The sequence below is a fragment of the Chiroxiphia lanceolata genome, chromosome 1, assembly GCF_009829145.1.
Source record: "Chiroxiphia lanceolata isolate bChiLan1 chromosome 1, bChiLan1.pri, whole genome shotgun sequence".
In the NCBI taxonomy this organism is placed as follows: Eukaryota; Metazoa; Chordata; class Aves; order Passeriformes; family Pipridae; genus Chiroxiphia; species Chiroxiphia lanceolata.
The window spans coordinates 86,597,153-86,620,014 of record NC_045637.1 but is presented as its reverse complement, the minus strand read 5'-3'; the positions used below and the strand labels follow the sequence as shown (position 1 = coordinate 86,620,014).

At 44.1% G+C, this 22,862-nt stretch overlaps 1 protein-coding gene across 2 annotated transcripts in view; it reads left to right on the top strand.

Annotated features, from left to right (window-relative positions):
• Window positions 1–310: 310 nt before the first annotated feature.
• DUSP22 (dual specificity phosphatase 22) overlaps window positions 311–22,862 on the top strand; it is a 43,292-nt gene continuing 20,740 nt past the window's right edge. Inside the window, exons 1-3 of one of the 2 annotated variants that reach the window (XM_032701487.1) lie at window positions 311–616; window positions 6,561–6,594; window positions 14,562–14,644. In XM_032701487.1, coding sequence (XP_032557378.1) covers window positions 596–616; window positions 6,561–6,594; window positions 14,562–14,644 — 138 coding nt within the window. In that variant the 5' untranslated portion in view covers window positions 311–595. Of the gene's footprint in view, window positions 617–3,324; window positions 3,488–6,560; window positions 6,595–14,561; window positions 14,645–22,862 lie in introns of those variants that run through there. The other variant, XM_032701409.1, reaches the window with a different exon arrangement.

Sequence of the window (22,862 nt, the reverse complement as noted above, 5' to 3'; positions counted from 1 at the left end):
CGGGCGGCGGGTGGTCCATGCCGGGGAGCCTCCTGCGGGAGCCGCTCCGGTGGCCGATGCTGATGCTGATACCGATGCCGACCCCGCTGCGGTCACAGCCGGCGCTTATTCACCGCTCCCGGAACGCCCGCCGGGTGCCGTCGGCCGCGGCAGGTGGGGCAGGTCGGCGGCGCGGGGGCCGCTGGGATGCGTAGTTCGACGGGGCGCGCGGCAAGCGCATGGCGCGGCGGCGCGGACTACAAGCCCCAGGGCGGCCCGCGGGGGCCGTGCCCGCGCGCGGGGGCGGTGGCAGGAGGTGGTTCCTGGTGGCGCGGCCCCGCGGCTCGCGCCGCTCCCGGGGGCGGCCGAGCGGAAGCCCGCCCCCAGCCGCCCGGCATCCAGGAGGGAGACAGCCACGGCCAGGGAGGGAGGGATGCGCCTCGCCCTGTCCGACAGCGGCGAGCAGAAGCCGCCCTTAATTAGCAATTAGCTCGTTCCCAGTCATCCACTCCCCCCCTTCCCCTCCGGCAAGCACTGTCCCATGCACGCCGACCCGCCGCCGGCAGCAGCGGCCGACGGCTTCTCCCGCGGTGCTGGCGTGCGGGTCGCTTAAGCCATGGGGAATGGGATGAACAAGGTAACGCGGTGGTGGCCGTGCGCGAGTGCATGTGCTTGGGCCCGGCGCGGCGGTGCCTGGGCTGGCGGTCCCTCCCCGCCTCGGGGCGGGCGGGATGCCGCGGCTCCTCCGCCTTTGTCTCGCCCGTGCGCGGCGGGCAGCCGCTCCCGAAACAAAGGCCTGGGCAGCAGAGGCTTTTCCCTTTCGACTTCGGGGGTCCCCCGCCTCGGGGCGAGGGCGGAGGGACGGGGAGCGCGGCCGCGCCGCTCCCTCGGGGCGCGCCTCCTCCTCCTCCTCCTCCTCCTCCCCCTTCCCGGCCGCAGCACGGGCGGGTGGCGGGAGGGGGGCCCTGGTTTCGGTGATGCGCGCCCGGGCTTCCCCTCCCCGGGCAGAGGGAGTTCCCAGCGGTCGCTGACGGCCGCCGTGCCCCCCGGCGCCGAGCTTCAGTGTCCCTTGTGTGTCCCCCCGCCCTGGGGGGCGGCCTGGGGCAGAGCCCGCACCCCCCGACCCGCGGCAGGACCCGGGGCTTTGGACTCTCAGCGAGCGCGGGGCTTGCTCCGTTCCCAGGGCGCGGAGCAGCCCGTGGATACGGGCTGTCGCTGTAGGGCTGGGCCCGGTGCCGGTGGGACAGGAAAGCGCGCGGCCCCAGTGGAGATCGCAGCGAGGAAGGAAGATGGATCTGTTTTGCGAAGGGTGTTGGCCTTTTGGCAGTGGGGGCTTATTGTGTGCCCGATTCCCCTGGCGTGTCATGGTCGTTATCAAGGGACAACTGTGATTTTTCTCAGTATCTCCACCTCTGTTTTAAACCCAGGTTTGAAAGTGTGGTGGTAACTAGCCTTTTATATATAGCTTACTATGAGGAGCAGGAGTTGAGTAATCTCTTCTCTTTTACATCCTACTTTGAGTGCTTTGGGAGTAGCTTTGCTGCGTGCATGGCCTACGACAGAGCGGAGAACAGCTAGAAATAGCTGCTCACATGTTGTCCCGGTCAGACATCCTTGCCCCTGGAAGTCAGATTGGTGAACATCCAGAGTGCTTAGTGTGCCACCTGGAAGGTGAAGCCTTTTCATCCTATAGGTAGAGACGTGGAAATAGGAACTTTAGGCAGAAGAAAGATCTGGCTGGTGAGGAACTGAGTTACTGGGTACGAGGTAGAACCTCCTTTGGTCCTTCTCTCCAATTTTGCTTTTGAAGTCTGGGGATGATATTGTGATATGTAGCCACTCATTGCAGTCATCTTCTAGGAGTGGCTAGTTAGGAAGAAACACAGCTAGAAAGACTCCTTTTAGGCTTCTGGTATGTTTGTAGTATTTTTCTACGAATGTTTGAAATTATCAAAACATTTAGAGGGACAGGATATGGGATGCTAAAATTGCAATCTGGAGAGAAAAAAAATAATCAAAAGGACAAGTCTTGGCCATCTGAAGCTGCATTAGATCTTGCTGTGGTACCATGTGGCAATCTGTGACTGGCTAATTTGGTAATTTTAATTCTGTTAAATGTTGCCCTGGCATGTACCAGCCAGAGCTTTCAGGAGAAGCATAATACTATTTGGATTTTTCTCGCTTTTCTGATGACTGTATCCAAGCGGATGAGACATTCAGCATTTGGGAGGAGCTGGCTCCTTTAAGGAGGCTGTAACCATGCTAGATACTGGCCATAAGGGTTTATTTTTTTAGGGGTCTCGCATGTGGGTCTGCTACTTGCCACCTTCAGAATGTGCCCCTGGATCATCTATTCGTTTTGATCTCATGAATCAGCAAATGCTGGAGGGGCAAGGGGAGGTATGGAGTCATTAGCACAGATGTTGGGGGGTATTTGCTTGACTCAGCTTTGCCAGTCGATACAAATTGCTTTAGTTTCCAACTGAAATGTTGTTTTTTGTGGTTAAGCTCTATACGGATGGTAGGAGAAAATAATCAGCTTATTCAATTGTGGATTATTTCATTTAAGGAATCTCTTTGTACTGATGCCAGGGGAAGAGGATTAATGGTGACCTGTGATGGGTGTGGTAAGGAAGAGCTCCAGAGACTGCTACAGCCTGTGTAGCTGCTTTTGGAGCCTTTCTCAGTGGCATGGTTCCCTCCTTATTTTTCTGTCTCCTGATACTGATATATTTCATAGCAAATAGCAGTCTCACCTGGCTTTGTGGCCATTAGGGCTGATCAAGGGCTGGAGGTCTGGCATTCTTTTTAGATGGTGTTTGTCTTTTGTTGCTAGTTTTCTCTGTAATATTAGCCCTGCGTAGTTTTTTTCCCCTTCAGTCCACCCAAGCCTTCTGACTTTTCCCAAATTAAATTGAAAGCATTGGTTTACACATACCCTTCTTATTCTGCTCAGAGAAGGAGAATTGGCTAGTGAATGTGCATTGACTTGGCTACTATTAATTTTCAGTACTTTACTTTTTTTTTTTCTTACATCTGTTAAGTCAGAATGATTAATGGGGTCTGACTTGGACCCCAGGAAATTGTCTGGGTGGCCTGATTTGTCTTCATGCTTAATGTCTAACGTTGAAGTCTGTGGTTGAAAAACTACGAAGATGTTTTCCAGGAGCTGAAGTCTAGCAGCTGAGATGGTGACAAGATTTCATTATTGGTGAACAGGATATGCTTAGTGAAGAGTTTTTCCTGGGTTTTAGTTGTTGCTCATCCCTGTTACAGTTAACTGCCGGTTATTCGTGTAAACCCTTCAGAAGGTTTGAGTGCTATCTCTACAAAAAAGGCAGATGAGCCCTGTTCATTGTAGGAGTGGATTTATGAGAAATTTAAACCAGTGTGGCTACTTAGAGCTGATGTAACCACTTTTATGGAAGTCAGAGAAGCTATGCCAGTTCACGTCAGCAACAAATATCCCTCCATGATGCGTGCCACTCTCCTGTGGTCCTGGACAAAGGTAGGCTTGTCTGTTCCTTTTAGCAGAGCCTGGCCATCTCTGAGAAAGCCCTATGAACTTCTCTGGAAGTTCATCAGTATTAATGCATCTAGAAGCAGCAAGGAGTTAGATGCTTTGTTACAAGCATTTGTCTGTATAGGAAACAGCAGTGAAGCAGCCCTTTAAGCCATTTTCCTGAAGGGTTTATTATCAGAGAGGACTGATGAGAAGCATTAGCAACTGGAGCAGCCGTTGTCTGTTGCAGGGCTCTGCCTTCGTGAAAGGTGGAGGATGTGACCTGCTCTCACATGCGAGGTACAAATGAAGACAGGCATTGGTGTCCTTGTCCCTTGCTTGTGAATTCTTCTACATCTGTTATTTAGTCTGTGGTCATTTTCTCAATGCTTCGGATGATGTTTCAGATGATGTAAAGAGGCTACTGTTTTTATTCATAAAGCAGTGGTTGAAAAGTTCACAAAAACAACCACCTTATTTTTCTACTCTTCTGACTCCCACCCGTTCTCTCTCACACGCCCCTAGCAGCCATCGGCCTTCATTTTGCACAGCCCAGAGTTGCAGTTACTGAAGGCAGTGTGAGATGACACAGCTGAAGGTTCCCAGCCATAGTCGAGTGCTGAAGTATTAGTCAGCATGACACAAAGATTCACTTCTTTCCAGGTAGCTTTCACCCATAGTAATGTTTCTTGCTTCTAGAATGACTAGGACAACAGGGGTAACATCTGTCCTTGGTTGCAGGGTGTCCTAATTTCCTATCTAGCGTATAAGGTTGCTTCATGGTGCACAAATGCAGACTTCTGGATTTTTCCTCCTTTGCCAACAAGAAACCTCATTTCTGCAACCCCCCGGTGTTTCGTGGTACCTTTAATTTCTAATGTCTAAGCTTAATGACTGTGACTGGAAATTAAGCTTTTATCGTCTCTTGAGAGTGCACATTTGATGCAGAAATAGTGGCCTAGAGTCTAAAATGCTATAGTCGACAGTAGTGAGGGTGTGATTGGAGATTTGTGCTGCAGATAGGAAATACCAGGCAGCTGTTTAAAAATATCAGCAAGGGTTTTTTCATTTTTTTATTTGTTACGCCGAAGTTGGTGATCTGGTTGGTGACATTCATTCATAACTTGACTCCCTTTTGCTTTAGAACATGATTTTGTTTCAAGAATTTGGCCTCTTTTGCAATGACTCTTCTGTACTGTCCTCTCTGGAGCAGCTACAGGCTTCTATTTACTAGCCTGGGATGGTGGCCTTGGAGCTGTACTTCTAGCAGAGTCATCAAGTGTACTTAAATTATTGAATTGTCCCTTGAAACCATGAGTCTTGTGTGTGTGGAAAGGGACCACAGGATGTTGTAAAGGTTCTCTTCCCTACTTGATACTCTGGCATTGGAAACTGCCTTGAGGATTTTTGCTGCCCTTGTAAGGATGTTGAATTTCTACAAATGAAGAGGGAAGGAAAGGGAAGAAAGCTTTCTGAGCTTATCTTTGCAACACTTACAGTTGTGTATTTGTACCAGACTTAAGAACCATTTTCTTGACCAGGTAGTGTTGTCAATGAGCCCTTAATTTGCAAGCAAGGGTCTACAAGCATCAAGCTCCATCAAGGGTCCTCCAGAAGCCATCAGGGGGAGAACTGAGTTTAGAGAATTAGTTTGAGAACTGTGTTTAGAGCTGATGTGACACAGCAGGTAGAGAGAGATCACCCAGCAAAGCACAGAGGGAGGAATGTTTGCACAAACTGAAGCTGCAGGGAGTACAAGAAGTGTTGCGGCCTTTCTGTTTTCTGCAAGGCGAGATAAATAACAGCGAACATGATGATGCTTTTATTGAACCAAAGTCCTGCAGTTAGAGCAGGTCAGAAGCTATTTTGCTGGCTCTTCTGCTGGCCTGCTAACCTTTGCATGGTGGGTTGGTTTGCCTTTCAGCAGAAAGGCTGCAGTGAAACGGAGGCTGTAGTGATAATCCCTGATGAAAAGTCCTTCATGACTTTCGGAACTTCACGGCTGCTGGATCGAGCAAAATGGGTGGAGTTTTCCCTTTAAATAGCTGTCTGAGAGTCTGTTGCTGCTGTTGTGGTGACACTCGGGTGTTGCTAAGGGTTTAGGAAGTCAGCACTGACATATCTGTACTGGTGGTATGCTCAGCATGCACTGAAGAAAAATGGATCGTATGGTTTCATCACCACAGTTCTGGTCTCTTCCAACTATGTGAGTGTGGGTCAGAGACTTCAGGTGGCAGATAACAAAATTCTTGGCCAGAAAATGTGTGTTTAGTGTGTGTGTGTGGGCTTTTTTGAGGTCTTACTGCTCTTCCCAAGTTAAAAGGGTTATAAGAGGGTGGGAGGTGTAGCACTGCGGTGTCATCTGCCTCTGTGTACATGCACGTGTCCTCAGACTGCACAGACTGGTCCTTGGGCAGACCTTGAGACTCCCAAGTTAAAGAATGTCCTGTAATCGAGACCTGTGCAGGCTTTTGGCAGTGTTAGGATGAGTGGTTAGATCTGGAAGAGAAACACACAACTCATGGACTTTCAGCAGTTTTCTTTCTATGTGAACACACAAGTTGTTGTTGTTCGCAATGATTTCCTTTAAGAGCCCTACAGTGCTGCAGCCCTGACCTGCAAGGCTTTGCACTTCAAAAGCCTCGAAGGATGTCGTTTTGCAGGGCTTTGTCCAGTTTCATACCAACTTTAGGCAAATCACCTTTGCTGTGTGAAGTTTCATCATTAGTTCCATGAGGGTAACTCTTACCCTGCTGGGGGGGGCAGGGGGAAGGGTGTTTTTCGAGGCCCACTTCATATTTGTAAACCACATCTGCTATCCTTCTAGAGCCTCCATTATGCGAGAGTCCTCACGATTAACTACCCCTGTCTGCCAACAAACTCTGTCAAGGCATGGTTTGCCTAGAGCTGTTTAGTTTGAGAAGGTTGCAAAGAGGCATGAAATGTTGTCAGCATGTTTTAGATTGCATTTGACAATAGTCTGCTAAAGTAGTATGTTCCATCCTGTATGCAAATTGAACTTTGTCAAATTGTCTTACCACAAGATATCTATATTTGATACTATATTTCTTTCTCACAGATTCTGCCTGGCTTGTTCATTGGCAACTTTAAAGGTAAGATTAGTTTTATCATTATCTCTAGGTTACTTAACAGGTGTCTTAAGGTGTTGTTTCACAGGCCCTTGGAATTCTCTGGCATCTCTGTAGCTTTTTAACCCCATCTTGCTTCATTTCTGGATTCACCTGGTAACACTTGAAGAAGAAGTCGTTTGCTCTCTCATCCGTGTGCTGTGCTGCGCTGCAAGTACTTTGAGAAAAGAAAAATGAATGCCATCTCCTTGGAGCATGCTTCAGCTGGAATTCCTAAACACTGGCCTGCTTTAAATGATTCTTGTGCTTGGCAGACAAGCCTGTGATCCAGGCAGATTCTTTGTAAGTCTTATTTCAAGCCTTCCTTATAAGTAAAGGCTTACTATGCCTCATGCTCATTGCTTTCATTATTTTGGTTATTTATAACAACTGCTAAAGAGTTCTGTTATCACCGCTTGTGAGACTGATAGGTCTGCTGGTTGCAGTCTGACCACTGATACTTGTACTGTCCATGTTGCAGCTGTAAGTTTCTCTGGATTTTTTTCCTTTATGCATGAGGTTTATTTTCTGCGTAAAGAAAACCAGTCATATTTAGAAAACAGGAAACTTTATGTAGACATCCAAATAAATGGCCTGTTCTCAAAGCATTCTGTTAGGAGCAGTTCCAGCTGACACTCCCTACTCAGAAGTAAACCAGTTGTGCATGTACAGTTTTTTTTTTAATAGATGTAGACCCCACATTTCCTATGCTTCGGTAAAACAGAGCAGGGCTCGTAGGGGCTACTGCTATATCCTGTCCTTCTGGTCTGAGTGATACTACAAACAAACAGTCTGTTAAGACTGGCAACATCTGCATTGCATTTAGATGGTGCTGCACATTCTCTCTGCCTCATACCCACCCTTCCTTCCTTGCCCCCCATCCCGAAACCTGTGAGTTCAGTGGTTTTTGCCTGATTTACCTGCCACTGGATCTACTGGCCCACACTGTGGGTCCAGTGCTTGCTGCCCCTTGGGAAGTGGAGCCAATCACCTTGGGAGGCAGCCCGGAGGTACATGTGAAGTTAAAAACTGCCTTCTGCCACACCACAGATACAAGTACAGAGGCTAGCATGTGAGGGAGTTAATCATGCCATGGTAAGGAAAATGAGAGGATGGAGGTGATTTCATATTGGTGGAAGTAGATAATAAAAGGAAAAAAAAGAAACAAGTAGGAAAAAAGGAAAATAAGGCGAAGAGGATAGTTTTGAAAACACTTTGGATGGACTACTGCATGGGCTGATGACAAAATTAACTAACTTGGTCACAGCCATGTTGCTTCCTCTTTTTGTTTTCTTTTTCTGAAGTAATTTAGGAGAGGAGTGGAATTGGGAGGATGTTTGATACTGGAGTTCTTTAGGTTTCGAGCAGTCTGGCAAGGTGGGCAGGATGAGCTGTGGTAACATGGCAGTCAATCTGTCCCTCTCACTGTGGCCATCCTGCTGGTAAGCCCTTGACAGTCTGCCTTGGGGAGTGAAACTCAGCCAGAACATCTGTTTGCTGGTGCAGTTCTGTTTTCAGTGGAAGGGAGTTGGCCAAGGTTGTGGAGTGAGTCAGCATCTCTGCCAGTGCCAGGGCCCATGACCCTCTCGCCTGTGCTACCCCGGCTGTTCAGCTTCACGCCTTGGGAGCGGTCCCTAAATGGCACGTCAGGTCACTCCTGTGCGGATAGCACAGGCGTGTGCTGAAGGTGGTGGGAGTGGGCAGTGTTTCTGGGAGCCTAGCTGAAAGAAAAGCAGAGGGTGAAATGCTTCAGCTGCCTCCATAAGAGAGAGTAAAAGAGGAGCTGGTTTTAATCTCTGTGTTTGTGTTGTGGGGTCTGGTTTTTTAAACGGATTAAAAACCACAAAAAGTGCATTTATTTATTGCTATGACTTTTGCTCATATTGCATTTAATCATTATGTTCTACCATCACAAGCATCTGTTTCAATCTCAGATAAGCTACTGTAGCTGGAGAGGAAGAGAGAAGAGAGGTGTTACTGTCCTTCACTAATACAAAAGCATACTTTTACAATTTTCACTTTTTTCTGCATCCCCTGCCCCTCAACACCCCCCTGCCTCACTGCTTAGGAGCAGTTGCAATAAGCTCTCCATGCAGTGAAGTCATCCCATTTAGGAACAGGTTTATTACCAGTGTATTTTTCTGGAGGAGTTTGATTACTGTGTTCTTGGAGCATGTTCTGATTTGTGGTACTTTTTCAAAAAGCGGTTGATTAGTTTTGAGACTGCTGAGAAATACTCGGCAGCATATACAGTTGGGACTGGTCAGAATGTCCTGATTTGGGCAGCTGAAATGACTAGATGCATATAAAGACATGGGTTTACAACATTATTTCCCGTAATGTACTTTTGACTAGTCTCCCATTTCTTCAGCTTCTTCTTAGTAGCTTGAATTGAATAAAGTTGCATCTTGTCAGTAACAGGAGGAAACACTGATTCCCTGGCTTTGTGCATCTCACCTGGATACAGGGCTCAGGGTCTGGGTCCTTGAACAGGAGCTAGAGAAGAGGGAGCTTCTCCAAAAGCTGAGTCAGAGGAATGTCTAAATTGCTCTGATGTGCCCTCTGGAGGGCCTTTCCCCAGTGGCACCTCGGGGACCCTTGTCAGGCAACAGTTTCCAGAGCTGTATCAAAATACCATTCTACACACACTCTTGTCTCCCTGCTGCCTCAGAGACCTCTGGGGATACTGACAGATGGAGAAAAGGCACAGTTGTTCCAGATAGGTGCCTGCCTGCTGAGAGAAAGCATGGTGTTAGGGATGCTAAACACTGTAATTTCAGAGGGCTGTTGCCTGGAGAAGGCAGTCAGCAATTGTTCTGATTGGGGAATTATTATTCAATATTCAGAAATATTTCTACTTTTAGGCCTAATCAACATAAAACCAATCTATGACAGAGCAGTGTGAACTCTTCTGCAGTTAACTGGGAGATAAACTGAGGCCCAGGAAAAACTAGTGAAATGAACCTGTGGCAGAAATGGGAACTGAGCTTGCTGCTTCTGTTTCGTTTGCTGCTGCGCAAACCTTTGAGCACATAGAATGAGAGGGGCTTTAATAACCACTTTAAGGGGCTTTAGGGTAGAAAGTTAGTGTAGTCCTGATTATGGAGAGCACTGAAATATCTCTTGAAATCCCCCTAGCCCACAGGGCTTGATTATGTATCTGAAAAACTTTCCTGAAAAAGCACAGATCTTGGCATGTTTTCAAGTGCTTTTTATCTTACAAGCTCATCAGTAGCACATTAAAATTGTGGTATGCTCCTGAGAGGGTGTATTTGAGATTGCACAGCTAGAGGGCAGAAAAAAATCAAGAAGAACCATAGGTGTCCGTACAAAATACCAAGACTGAGTCTGGTCTGTAAGCCCAGAAGGAAACAGAGCTCTTGGGCTTCTTCTGTGAAAGTGGAGTTATTTCTTTGCAAATGGGAGGGTAGGGTGCTAAGAGAGAAAAATGAGGGAAGAGAAAGAGGCAGTTAACTCTTCTTCCCACCTCTAATTTTGGGGAAAATTTGGTTTGTTTCTGTTGTACCTTAGAGATGAAATGCCTCAAAAGACAAAGAATATACTATGGTACTGCAAGTCCATGTGTCTTCTGCACTGGTGACCTGAGGTCTCTTGAAAGTCACCTGTGCTTACAATGAAAATGGGTGCTTTGTTCTTTAAGGGATTGACAGGACAGCCTGTTTCTCTGCACAAATGGAAAAAAAAGTCCATTTCTTCTGATAATAGATCTAAATGGGTGCTCAGTTTGCTTCCAAATGAAAAGGTATAGCAGTGGCAAGAACCAGGATGCAAGAGTGTTTCTACCTGCAGTATTAAAGAGCTTGTGTCCTGCCTTGCTTGTAATCATTCAAGGTTTTTCCAATGGAATATTTAGGGGTTTTTTAATTTGAAGGGGAAAGCCACAATAAGAGGTTTAATTCCCCCTGAAGAGTCCAGTGTTGCTGTGGATGATCTGGAGGGTCTTGGGAAAGTTTTTGCCCTTCCCATTATTAAGCGTATAAAAAGGCAGTGTCCACCAAGTGGTTCTGCTGTGTTTCTAGATTCAATTAATTCCCGTTATCATCTGCTTAATGTTGGTTTTAAAGTTCCATTTTCTAAGATTTAATTTCAGGTACTGTAAACAGGAGAGGGTGAAGATACCATTCCCTTTTTCAGGTTCATCTTTTGAAGGAAGACAATTTATAGGTGCTCTGATTAAACAGTGCTGAACTTGTTTCCTCACCTTTCTCATTCCCCAAAAAAGTCCTTCCGAGAGGGTGGGTCAGAATATGTACTAGAACATAGTGTGAAGTGGAGAAAGGAGACATGGATCTTTTGTTCACGTGCTTAGTTTCTGTGTGTGTCTCTGTAAGTGCAGATAACAGGACTGGGAACAAAACTCTCCTGATGGGGAACGTTTTTCTTCAGGTGTCCATCTCTAGTTCTCTCCAAAGCAGAAAATAAAGTTGCTTGATTTAAAAAAAACCCACAACATCTGGTGATGATGAAACTGTAGTCTCTATACATCTGCAGATTAAGACTTAACACTGTTGTACGTAATGGGCTGACTTGCTTTCTTTAAGCACTTACCTCGGTTTTCTCTACTTAACCTAAAATGTTATACTGAAAACTTAATACTGTCTTACTGTGTTGTAGGAGTATGTCTGTCTTCTCAGACTTAAAAAGTCAGAAACGTGGGCTTTGGAGAATCAAGAAGGGAGGATGTCTTTAGTTTGGAATAGCTGGCTAATGGGAAGAGGGGTGACAAAATGAAAATAAACTGAAACTAATCTCACTTATTTTGTGGATGTATTTAAACTTCTAAATTCACAAGTGAGTTATAGTCAAGTGTTGCAGATCAGGCCCATATCATTGTAATGCTTTTTTGCCCCCCTATTCCTGGCAGCATGCTTTTGTATTTTATTGTTAGCAGCAGAGGTGGAAAAGACTTCACAGCTGTTTCTTTCTATCTAACTCTACAAAAGGAGAAATATTTATCCCTCACCTTGGATCTCTATGGAGGCACTAAAATACTAAAGTAAGAGAAAATGGTTGTAGGTACATTTGAGACTTCACCACTCTAGTATTGGAGTCCTTCAGTCATTGATGTGTCGTAATTGGAGTGGTTGGAACAGTGTTGTCTCCCTTTTGCTTATGGGGATGGAAGCACACTGCACTAGGTGATTTGCTCCCCAGCCACACCATAAGGCTTCCCAGAGCTGCTGGGAAACAAATTCTGACAGCCCCCTGGTCCTATTTTGATGACTTTGGCATTGCTTTTACAATTAAGTGTTTCCAGCTCTCTGCATATGAGTAGAGGTTGAGCTAGGAGTCATAGAGTCAAACTGAGGGAAAATAGGCTAAATGCAGGGGGGGGAGAGAAGATGACTTCCCCAGTGTGAATTGTGTCCTTTTGTGTGAGGAGTGATCTTCCAGAAGGCTTTGCTCAGAAGTCCACATCAGCTGAGAAGCGTTTTGATGTATGAAACAGAATATTAGGTAACCTGCTGTAAAGAGTAATACCACATTTGAGGGACCCTTTAGAGGATGCACAAGATGAACTCTGATAGGTAGGTTTGATCTTAAAGTTTGAAAATAGGGTGTTTCACACTGTGATTTCAAAATGTGAGCCTGCATGTGCTTGTATAGCACGGTGCTTCAGTAAAGAAATTAGAATTGCTGTGGTGATGGTGGTTCTTTTGGCTTTTGGTGGTTCTTTACATAACCCTTTTTTTTTTTTTTGTTATTTATGGTATGAGACTATGAGTGACAGGATATCTTATTTGTACTGCTGTTTAAATAGCTTTATCTATAGTATCTGTAGAGACTTACGCAGGTGGTGGGGAATTTCCCCTCTGTAAACTGTTTGAAATTTAGATCCAGATAATACAGTCGTTGGCTGGGAAGCCTTTTCTTCTCTACTTCAGTGATTTGAATGGTTGTTTCCTAAATATATTGAGGACCTGCTGGTTACTCTGGGATGTAGATCTGGGATGGCCATTTCCAGCTTGTTTCTAGGAATATCTGAAATCTCACTGTATAGTTTTGATTTGCTGAAATTCCCTTAGCCTAAGTCTTGGTTAACTGAAGAAATAAGATATTTCAGTCATTTTGAATTTTACTGTGTCCACTAGGCCTTTCAGACTGGTTCAAAGCAGTCAATGTTTAATTTGAGTCATATCTTCTTTTAAAGAAGTTTGCCTTGTGTGGTAAGCCATTTCTTACCATGTAGGTCATATTGATAATTAGAGATTGGGGTCTCATTGTGCTAGGTATACATTAGTTTCATGAGTTCCAGCCAGCAGGCTCTGAAATCTGTTCTTAGTCTTTGTAAAACAGAAAGCAGTGATTTTTAGGGACACTTGGGCTGGTTTATGGGCTTCCAAATCCTTGCCTGCTTAGTTTTTCCCTAAGGAATCAAGACTGTCCTATAAACTGTTAAAAAAAAAAGAAGATCAAGTGGATTAGAAGACCTCTCCTGGCAAACATGAGCATTTCTTCTTTGAAATGTTTACTCTGAGATTTTTAGGAAATTTTAATTGTTCTGTGCAGCTAGACATTAGTTCTGTTTCAGACAGAATTTGTGTTAATTCTCTTCTGAACAGTTAGACATCTGTGTTGATCATGCAGGCTTGACCAGTAGTGAGTAAAATCAATGAAGTTTTCACTCTCCAATTTTTTAGCTGTAGAAAAGCTTTCATTAGGATTGGGTTTAAATTTTACTGCCTGTTACTGTGCTCACATGGATCTTGTCTATGCGACAGTATAATTAAATGTCCAGTTCCTCTTTGTGATGTAGAAAAGGCATTGAAACTTTATAGTAGGTGGATAAGATGACACAAGAGATGCTAATTGAACTCTTGCACGTACATAAAGAATGTACAGGTGATGCTATTGTTATTTTTGTACCTAGAGAGAGCCAGTTTGAAACCTTTGTGGTCAGTGCTCTTTTTTTGTGTGCAGCCAGGCTAGTGTGAACAGATTGGATGGGCAGATTTCGAAGGCAGGTGTTCACATCACAAAACCACTGCTGTAATTGCCATGGTGTGCTGTGCCATTCTCAAGCAAAAGGGTCAAAAGTAAATGGGTGAATGGACACACGCTAACTTTTACCTGTATTGGTGGTTCTTTCAGGTAATTTTCTGACATGCTGATAGTTTAATATGGGGAAAGTTGCTCACTGATGACAGGTAGTCTATTTTACCTTTTTTTTTCCTCATAGAAACAAGCCTATGCTTTCACAATATCTAGCATCAACTTTTCAGTCGCCCCAGTTTTCTTTCCAGTTTTGAATGTTAGAAACCCCTTGGTTACAGGTCTAGGAAACACCTTTTCATAACTGCACTTCCTTGCTGTAGCATTTTGCTTTTTCGTACGTTCGATATCTTTATCATCTTGATCTCTCTTTAGACTCTAAATTATGGTATGTATTGGCTAAATGCACATTTTTCCCTACTGGTCCACAGGAAATAAGAATGTAGTTATTGTTTTGGCTTGTCTGTTAATAATTCAAGGAATATGGTTGGCTTGCCTTCTCAGACCTGAATATCACAAGGTCTGTCTCCCAAGTGAAAATGTTTCTCCTGAAGGGGGATTTGTGGGTAGAGAGGAGGTAAACTATTTCTTGTACAGCTCTGACTGCATGTTCAGATGGCCATCACCTGCACGGAAGCATGCATAAACTTATATTTCAGATGCAAAATACATGAAACTTCTGACTTAAAAACACATTCCTGAGTCACTTAAGCTTGTTCTTTATATAGTATGTAATTTGTTTTGGAGTTAGAAGTGTGTCTTCCCATTACCCACTCTGATTATGGTGTTCTAGAATAGCTGCATTTGGGGTTTTGCCTTACTTTATGAAGCTTCAAGAAAAATGTACCGATGATAGGTGGCTTTTCAACATGCACAATGGAAAGGGGAGTGGGCTATTTCAAGAGATTAAAAAATTTCTTTTTTTCCCTCTGTTGCAGATGCCCGAGATGTAGAGCAATTGAGTAAGAATAACATTACGCACATTCTTTCAATCCATGACAGTGCCCGCCCTATGCTTGAGGTAAGAGGTGTGGGGGACTCCATAGTAAATCCTTACTTTGTAGTTGACTGCTACAGTCATCTCAGGGTTAACTTCTTGTTCTCTACAATTGGTGTTTTGAGACTGATTTTCTTGACAGCTGTGGTTTTGGCATCCAGACACAGATTTTGTTGTAGCTGCTGTTATAACAGCAAGAAATCTAACTGAGAAAGGAAAAGAATTACAGTGTCGATGTACCAAAGTAATGGTATTATGTTATTAATTTAATAGTAAAGGTACGTTTCCTTCTCTGTGGAGTTCAAGCATCACATAAACAACATTCCATCTCCACTCCAGCCCTACTTTGTACGTGGGCTCCTTTCTTGAATCTCTATAGCAGATGGCTGTCTAAGAGGTTTGCAGTCCTTTTCTATGTGAAATAGCCTTATTTACACTTGGGGTGTAGGAGGAATCAGTGATCCCCCTGATGTATTATATAAATACATCTAATATATCAGGGCATCTGTAGTCTCCAACACTTTAATATAAAGTATTATTCCCCATTTTACTAGAGGAAAACTGATCTGAAGACCTGTAATTTGCTGTATTATCTTGAGGTGGGACCAGGCTACAGTTCTCCTGTGTTGGACTGTTATGCTTTCTTCTTTATACCAGCTTACTGTGGAAAAAGGGGAGTCTGACTGGGCTTTGCCACACCTTAAAATCCCGCTGTTTGATTTATGTCAGGAACTATTGTCCCCTAAAATTTGTTCATTGCTTCCTTGCATTCTACTTCTCATGAAATATGGCAAAACAGTGGGTAAAGCAGTTGCTGATGTTACCCCCTGTATGCTGCTGGGAATGTCTGCTTTTCATTCTCACGTAAAAAGTCTCTAGTGAATTCAGTCCTTAAACTACAGGATTTCCTCCTGTCCCAGGCAAGTCAATAGGTAAACCGAACAAAAAAGTGTCCCCAGTATATCACAATCAAAACCAATATCAAGGTAACGATGAATTCAGGGTTGACCTTGAACTTATAAATGTGCTGGACTAGAGTTTTAGATGTTGACTTTGTCATACTGCCTATTTGATTTCTGTTGTGCCTGATGCTTGTTAAGTCTGAAACAGACTGAATTTCAAGAGTGGTCTTAGTTGAAGGGATAAACACTTGTGCTGAGTGAGGGAGATATAATGTTGCCTGTAGGATGCTGGTCTTTAAAATGAATAGAAGATTGTTTTGGTTTATCATGGTTAGATAAGTAGGGAGACTAATTATGGCACAGATCAGCTGCAGCCTCAGGCCAGTGTTTCTGGTGGTGGTGGTGGTTTTGGCAGCCCACACACCACCTCCGTACTTAATGGTGGTGCATCTGTTTGTGAGGCTGCATGGTAAATAGATCCGGGAGCTTTTGAGAGTTAAATATAACCGAGTCACCATTTCTTCCTCTAGCTATGGCCACAAAAGCCATGAAGGATTATATTTACCCAGATCTGTTCCCAATCTGGTTCATAACAGTGTCTCAAAAGTTACAATGTCACGGGAACAAGCAGTGGCTGGTTGAGGATGAATCTGCTTTAATCACCCCTTCTTCCAACTGTGCCTTTGATTTTCTCAGCATGCAGTATAGTCCTTTATGTGATGGTGGTCTGGAAAAGAACTGTTAAAACTTCTCTCCAGTTCCTAAAGTAGTGGAAGGATTTCAAATTCCGCTTGTTTGGGAGCTGAGTTAATTTTAATTACTTTGTCAACCATGGTCTTACTGGGGTGATTGTTTGCAACTGAATGCTTCTGTTTAGGAACAACAGCCTAGAAAACTTCTGTTAGGTTTTGTTACTTCCTTTGTTATTTACATCCTTGCCTGATTGTAGGTAGGTTTGTTTTCAGTTTGTGTATCTGCATTGTGCTTGGGGACTGTTCTCATGTCTACTGAAATAAAATGGGAAAGCTTTCCCTGTGTGTATCCCTCATCACCTTTCTCCTCAGATTTCACTCACGGAGTGACTATATTTGTGTTCAAAAATTCATTTGATGTTATTTGGACCTTTAAACATGCAATTGCAGTGATAAGAGAATATCTTTTGCCTGAGATTGCCTATTTTATGTGTATATATTTACATGAATGCTGATCACCTGTTAAAAGCTGTCTTTTCTTCAACTGTGGTAGTTGCCTTTGTCTTTTGCAAGCACTATTTCATCTCAAGTACTTCCTAGTCAGCCTGTAGGAAATGCTACAAATACTTCATGAGACAAAGCTTTCTGTGCAAGCTAAGGAAGGTAAGCGTTTTTAGACATTGAAAAGCCAGTAGTGTTTTAGTAACTTGTCAACAGAGAGAATTTGGCCTTTTTTGGCTGTCTGGGTTCCTGTGATATATATGTCTATCTCACAAAAAAACCTGTAGATAACTGGTAGCATGTCCAAGAGAAAGGACTGCATGCTGTATGGAACAAGGTGTGTTATTTCAGATGAAATGAGTAAGAACGGTGTCCAGCAGCACCATGTGTGCTTCTGCAGAGGCACAGAGGCAGTAGCCTTGGTGAATCAAGTTGGCTCCTCTAGAGCACTTTGGATGGCTGCCCATGGAACAGTCACAGATGTTTTATAAATCCACACAAAAGCCATATACAGAGGAGAATAATTAGGTTTCTTGCCACCTGCTTTCTATTCTATTTCTCAGGAGTTCAGGATTTAAAATATCTGTTCAGAATGTGAGACACTGAAAGGTAGATAAGGAAACATGTCTCCAAGTGTGCTTTAAATAATAGTGTGTTATCTGTCTGGACTTCTGTAAGGCCTTTGATGTGGTCTCCCACAACATCCTTCTCTATATAGGAGAGATACGGATTTAGTGGCTGGACTGTGGTGGATGAGGAATTGGTTAGATGGTCTCATCCACAGGGTAGTGGTCAATAGCTCAGTGTCCAGATGGAGATGAGTCATGAGTGGTGCCCCTCAGGGGTCTGTATCGGAACCAGTAATGTTCAATATCTTCATCAGTGATGTAGACAGTGGAACTGAGTGTACTGTCAGCAGATTTGCAGGTGATACCAAGCTGAGTGGTGTGGTTGACACACCTGAAGGATGGGATGCCATCCAGAGAGACCTGGACAAGCTCAAGAAGTGGGCCTTTTGGAACCTCATGAGATTTAACAAGACCAAGTGCAAGGTGCTGCAAATGGGTCAGGGCAACCCCTGGTGTCAACACAGGCTGGGGGATGAACAGATTGAGAATGGCCGTGCGGAGGAGTTGGGGTGGTGGTGAATGAGAGGCTGGACATGAGCCAGCAATGTGTGTTTGCAACCCAGAAAACCAATTGTATTCTGGGCTGCATCAAAAGCAGTGTGGCCAGCAGGTTGAGGAAGGTGATTCTGCCCCAATTCTCCTCTCTGGTGAGACCCCACCTGGGGTATTGTGCACAGCTCTCAGATCCCCAGGACAGGAAGAATGTGAACCTGTTAGAGCAGGCAGCAATTGCTGTGTGTAGCACAGCAAGGAGTACAGCATGAGTTCTGGGGGAGGGAGAGGTGCTCGGAGTTCTTCTGGTCAGATGGGTGCTCAGACCCTGTCCCAGAGAGGGATTATGCCCAGAGGCAGGGACGGATAGGGATTCTCTGGGTCCCCATGTAGAAAACCCACTTCAGAACTGTGTGCCATTGTGGCTGGCAAATGACAAGTCACAGTTTTTGACTGGAAGTAACCATGAGGGTTAGTAATTGCTGAAATATATTTCCAGAGGCAATGGTGGGTTTTCTCGCATACAAAGGTCTTTGAGCTTTGCATTTTATTGCCATATCATTTCACAGTCCTTGGTCTGTCTGAGACACTTTGAGGTGACGATTGTGGTGACTGTTTTGTGCATTGCAGACACCTGTCCATCAGTCACAAAATGGACTGAAACTACCAGCTTCTTTCACACAGTCCACCACACATTTGTCAGTTACCAGTAATGTTACTGCTGCTCTTGACCTGCACCAGAGGTTTGATCTAGTAAATGTATGAATCCCATTAGCAGTCGCCTGTGGTTGTGGAGTCCTTTGGCATTAATTTATTTATAGCATTATCATTGTCAAACTGACTACTGCTGCGTTGCAGGAAGCTTTGTACGCAGCACTCAGACACTGTAACGATCACACTAATGCAGATCTTAAATCAGTAAGAGTTTGTGGGTGCATTCCTGTACTGTCCCTTCCCACTTAAGCTTTCTGTTGTTTACTCTATGACAAACTGCATTAAGAATAGCTTTTTGTATTTGTACTGCTTCTGTGTGCGTGTCAGTTTTCTTTCTTTGTTTTCTATTGCTACAGAATATTTGGTTTGTTTTTATTTTCAATATGTTGATTTTTTTCCCCATCACTCTACATAGTTAACCAGAGCACCCTCAGAGGACAGTTATCTGTTTGGGTTTTCTTTGTATTCTGATGTCATTAATAATATCAGCTTAATCTGGTACATGCAGAGCACTGGTTTTCCCCTCTTTTTTCCTGAATTGATGACTACTTAAATAAAAATGTTGATATGGTAGGTGGGTGGAGGGACAGGGAAGGCAGAGAAGAGCTAATTGCTGACTGAACTGCCGCATGCAGTTTTGGGCACCACAATTAAAAAAAGATAATAAGCCATTAGAGAGTGTCCAAAGGAGGGCTATGAAGATGGTGAAGGGCCTTGAGGGGAAGTTGTATGAGGAGTGGCTGAGATCACTTGGTCTGTTCAGCCTGGTGAAGATGAGACTGAGGGGAAACCTCATTGCAGTCTACAACTTCCTCATGAGAGGAAGAGGAGGGGCAGGTACTGATCTCTTCACTCTTGTGACCAGTGACAGGATCTGAGGAAATGGCATGAAGCTGAGTCAAGGGAGGTTTAGGTTGGATATCAGGAAAAAGTTTTTCACTCAGAGGGTGGTTGAGTACTGAAACAGGCTCCCCAGGGAAGTGGTCACAGCACCCAGCCTGTCTGAGTTCAAAAAGCGTTTGGACAATGCTCTCAGGCACAGAGTATGATTCTTGGGGTATCCTATGCAAAACCAGAAGTTGGACTCAATGATCTTGATGGGACCCTTCCAACTCAGCATATTTTATGATTCTATGATCTTTCTTGTCCAGTCTGTTAGCTTGTGCAGACAGCACAACTTAAATGAACTGTGTCTTTGGAAATAAAGAACTTCTTAGCCAGGTTGTCTTATAAAGAAGTTTAGATATTTTTTCCTTGCAAATTCTAAAATTTTTGTCAGAGTAGAAATAGAGTTTCAAATACTGAGTGTCTAAGGAGCTGAACTGAAAGGGAAGAGCAGAGTTAAAAAACTCTGTGATAATCTTTTAGAACAATCTTTCATACTCCCTGAGTAAACAATCAAATGCATGAGTAGAATACATGCAATGAAAAGATGCTGTAACTGGAACAAAACCGGTAAGTGTGAAGAAGAGAAGTCGTAGAAAAATAAAGATGCTATGGTGAAGCTGTGTAAGTTCTCTGCTCCTGTTTTATCTCTGCTGAATGCTGTGAAATACCTGTTTTATAAGGTGTTAAGAATGAGCAGCTTGCAGCTGGGGAAATCACAAGAGGAAGAGCTGGATCAAGATTATGAATTTAAAAAAAACCTGTGACTGGCTGGTAAATCCAGACCTGTGTAGGAAAGTGAAGAGCTAAATGGCTGAACATCTATAAAAACCTGAGAAATGTTTCTAAGATCAAATGGTCAGAGCCTGTGGACCTAATACAGATAATACTTTCATATCAGCTTGCATTAGATCTGGAATCTCATTTCATATATTTCAAGTCCGGCTGTATTTTGTAAATCTTATGCGGTTTTAGTTGAGCTTGATAGTTTTGCATGTTTACAGATGATCTTTAGACTATACATATGCAGTGCTTTTAGAAAAGGAAAGCAAACTGAATTATTATAGAACTGAACTGGCAGCTGTGGCACAATGCAAGTAATCTGCTTGGCATAGTTTGTAGATAGTATTTTTGCAACTATTTTTGTTTTGACTATAGAAATGTATCATATCTGCTATTAGCACTTAATGTTTACTATCGGGGAACTTTTTGCCTCATCTTCTTTAAGTTCTGTAATTTTTTCATTCCATCACCAGTTTGGGGAAACTGGTAATAGAAAGAAAACTTCTTTCTCTCATGACTGCGCTTTCTGGATTGATTTTACATTTTGTGTGTGTGTGTAATAGGAATTACCCTGTGCTAAAACAAAAAGGAAAAATTTATGCCCCCCCCATTCTCCCAGCTGATAACTTTGGAAGTGCTGAAAGCTGCTTTAGTGCTTTGTTCTGTAATCATAGATTCATAGAATGGTTTGGGTTGGAAGGGGACCTTAAAGATCATCTAGTTCCAACCCCCCTGCCATGGACAGGGACACCTTTTACTAGACCAGGTCGCTCAGAGCCCCGTCCAGCCTGGCCTTGAACAATTCCAGGGATGAGGCATCCACAGCTTCTCTGGGCAACCTGTTCCAGTACCTCACCATCGTCATAGTAAGGAATTTCTCCCTAATATCCAATCTACACCTACTCTCTCTGTCTGAAATCATTCTCCCTTGTCTTGTCACTACATGCTCTTGTAAAAGTCCTTCTCCTTTTTTTCTTGTAGACTCTCTTCATGTACTGGAAGGCCACAATTAGGACACCCCAAAGCCTTCTCTTCTCCAATCTGAACAATCCCAATTCTCTCAGCCTTTCCTCATAGGAGAGGTGCTCCTTCCCTCTAAACATCTTGGTGGCCCTCCTCTGGACTCATTCTGACAGGTCCATGTCTTTCCTGTACTGGGGGCCTGTACTGTTAGAAGCTGGATGCAGCACTCCAGATGGGTTCTCACCAGAGCAGAATAGAGGGGCAGAATCACCTCCCTCAACCTGCTGTCCACGCTGCTTTTGATGCAGCCGAGGATGCAGTTGGCTTTCTGGGCTGCGAGCGCACATTGCTGGGCCGTGTTGAGCTTCTCATCCACCAGCATCCCCAAGTCCTTCTCTGCACGGCTGCTCTTGATCTGTTCATCCCTCACTATCTGAGGACTGTCCTCACACAGATAGTAGTCCAGAAAGAATTTGTCTGGGCTCCAAAGCATCACTGCTCAACACAAAATAACTAAATAGGGAAAAACTGGGAAACCAATCAGCCATACTTTTTTTAAAAAAAATGCTTATTCTAGACAGATGCTGCTCAGCAGGTGAGAACTGTTAAAACTGTGTTACAATATTGGGTAGCATGCAGAAGTCTTGAACTGTAGGAGGCCTTTCATATATGCATATTGCATCTTGATGACATGAGGAGTGAAGTCTCTGCTGGGTTATGGCTGGGCATCATGTTCTCTGCACAGGCTCTGCTATCATCAGTATCCAACCTAAAGACTTACAGAAACTGTTAAAGAGGGAGATAGCAAGACAGCCTTCAAAATCAGAGTTGCTGATATCATATAGCAAGGTCACTGCAGTTGTATAAATATCAGCTCTACAAAATAATAATTTAGTTATCGGACTGTAGTATTACCATCCATGGCACTGAACTCTTATATCACCAGTGTTAGAAGCTGTTGATTTTCAGCCATTGTGCTAACTTCAAGAGAAAGTGTACAAGCACTTCTTCTAACAAAAACTTAACTTTCTTCTATGATGTTTCACTGCCTTTTCATGGTAAGGGTTTCCCCTTATGAGACGTTTCAGAAGACCATGCTGAGCAAAAAAGCTACCATTTTTCTTTCAGGTGTAGCGGCACCAGACAATTCTAATTTAAAGTAATGCCCCGTCTGGCATTGGTTCTGCCTGTGAAGTTGGGACCTCTGACTAATTTTTCAAAAATGACATTGGTAGCCCACTAAGAAGCCACCAACAGACTTCCACAAAGCAGCTTTTAAAGTGTGTCAGGCCAGGCCTTCATCATGGGGTACCCTTGGCAGAGGCTGCTTTGGTAATACACTAAATTAGTTCACAGTTTGAATTGCTCATCACACATGAGCTATGCCAAGGGAAGCACGTTCCTATAGTGGCAGCGAGGAGAGGATGAGGACTGTTTGAAGCTTTCAATGGTGAGCTGTTTGCACGAGAGATGTTTAGACCAGTAAACGCCTGGTGTTTCTTTTTGCTTGGATGCGGTGCTAACCAGAACAAGGACAAGTGCTCTGACCTGCTCATGCAGAGGACATGATGTGGAGAGTACGTTAGACCATGCTTCTAATCACAGAATTATAGAATGGTTTGGGTAGAAAGGGACCTTAAAGATCACCTAGTTCCTCCTCCCCTGCCATCGATGGGCAGGA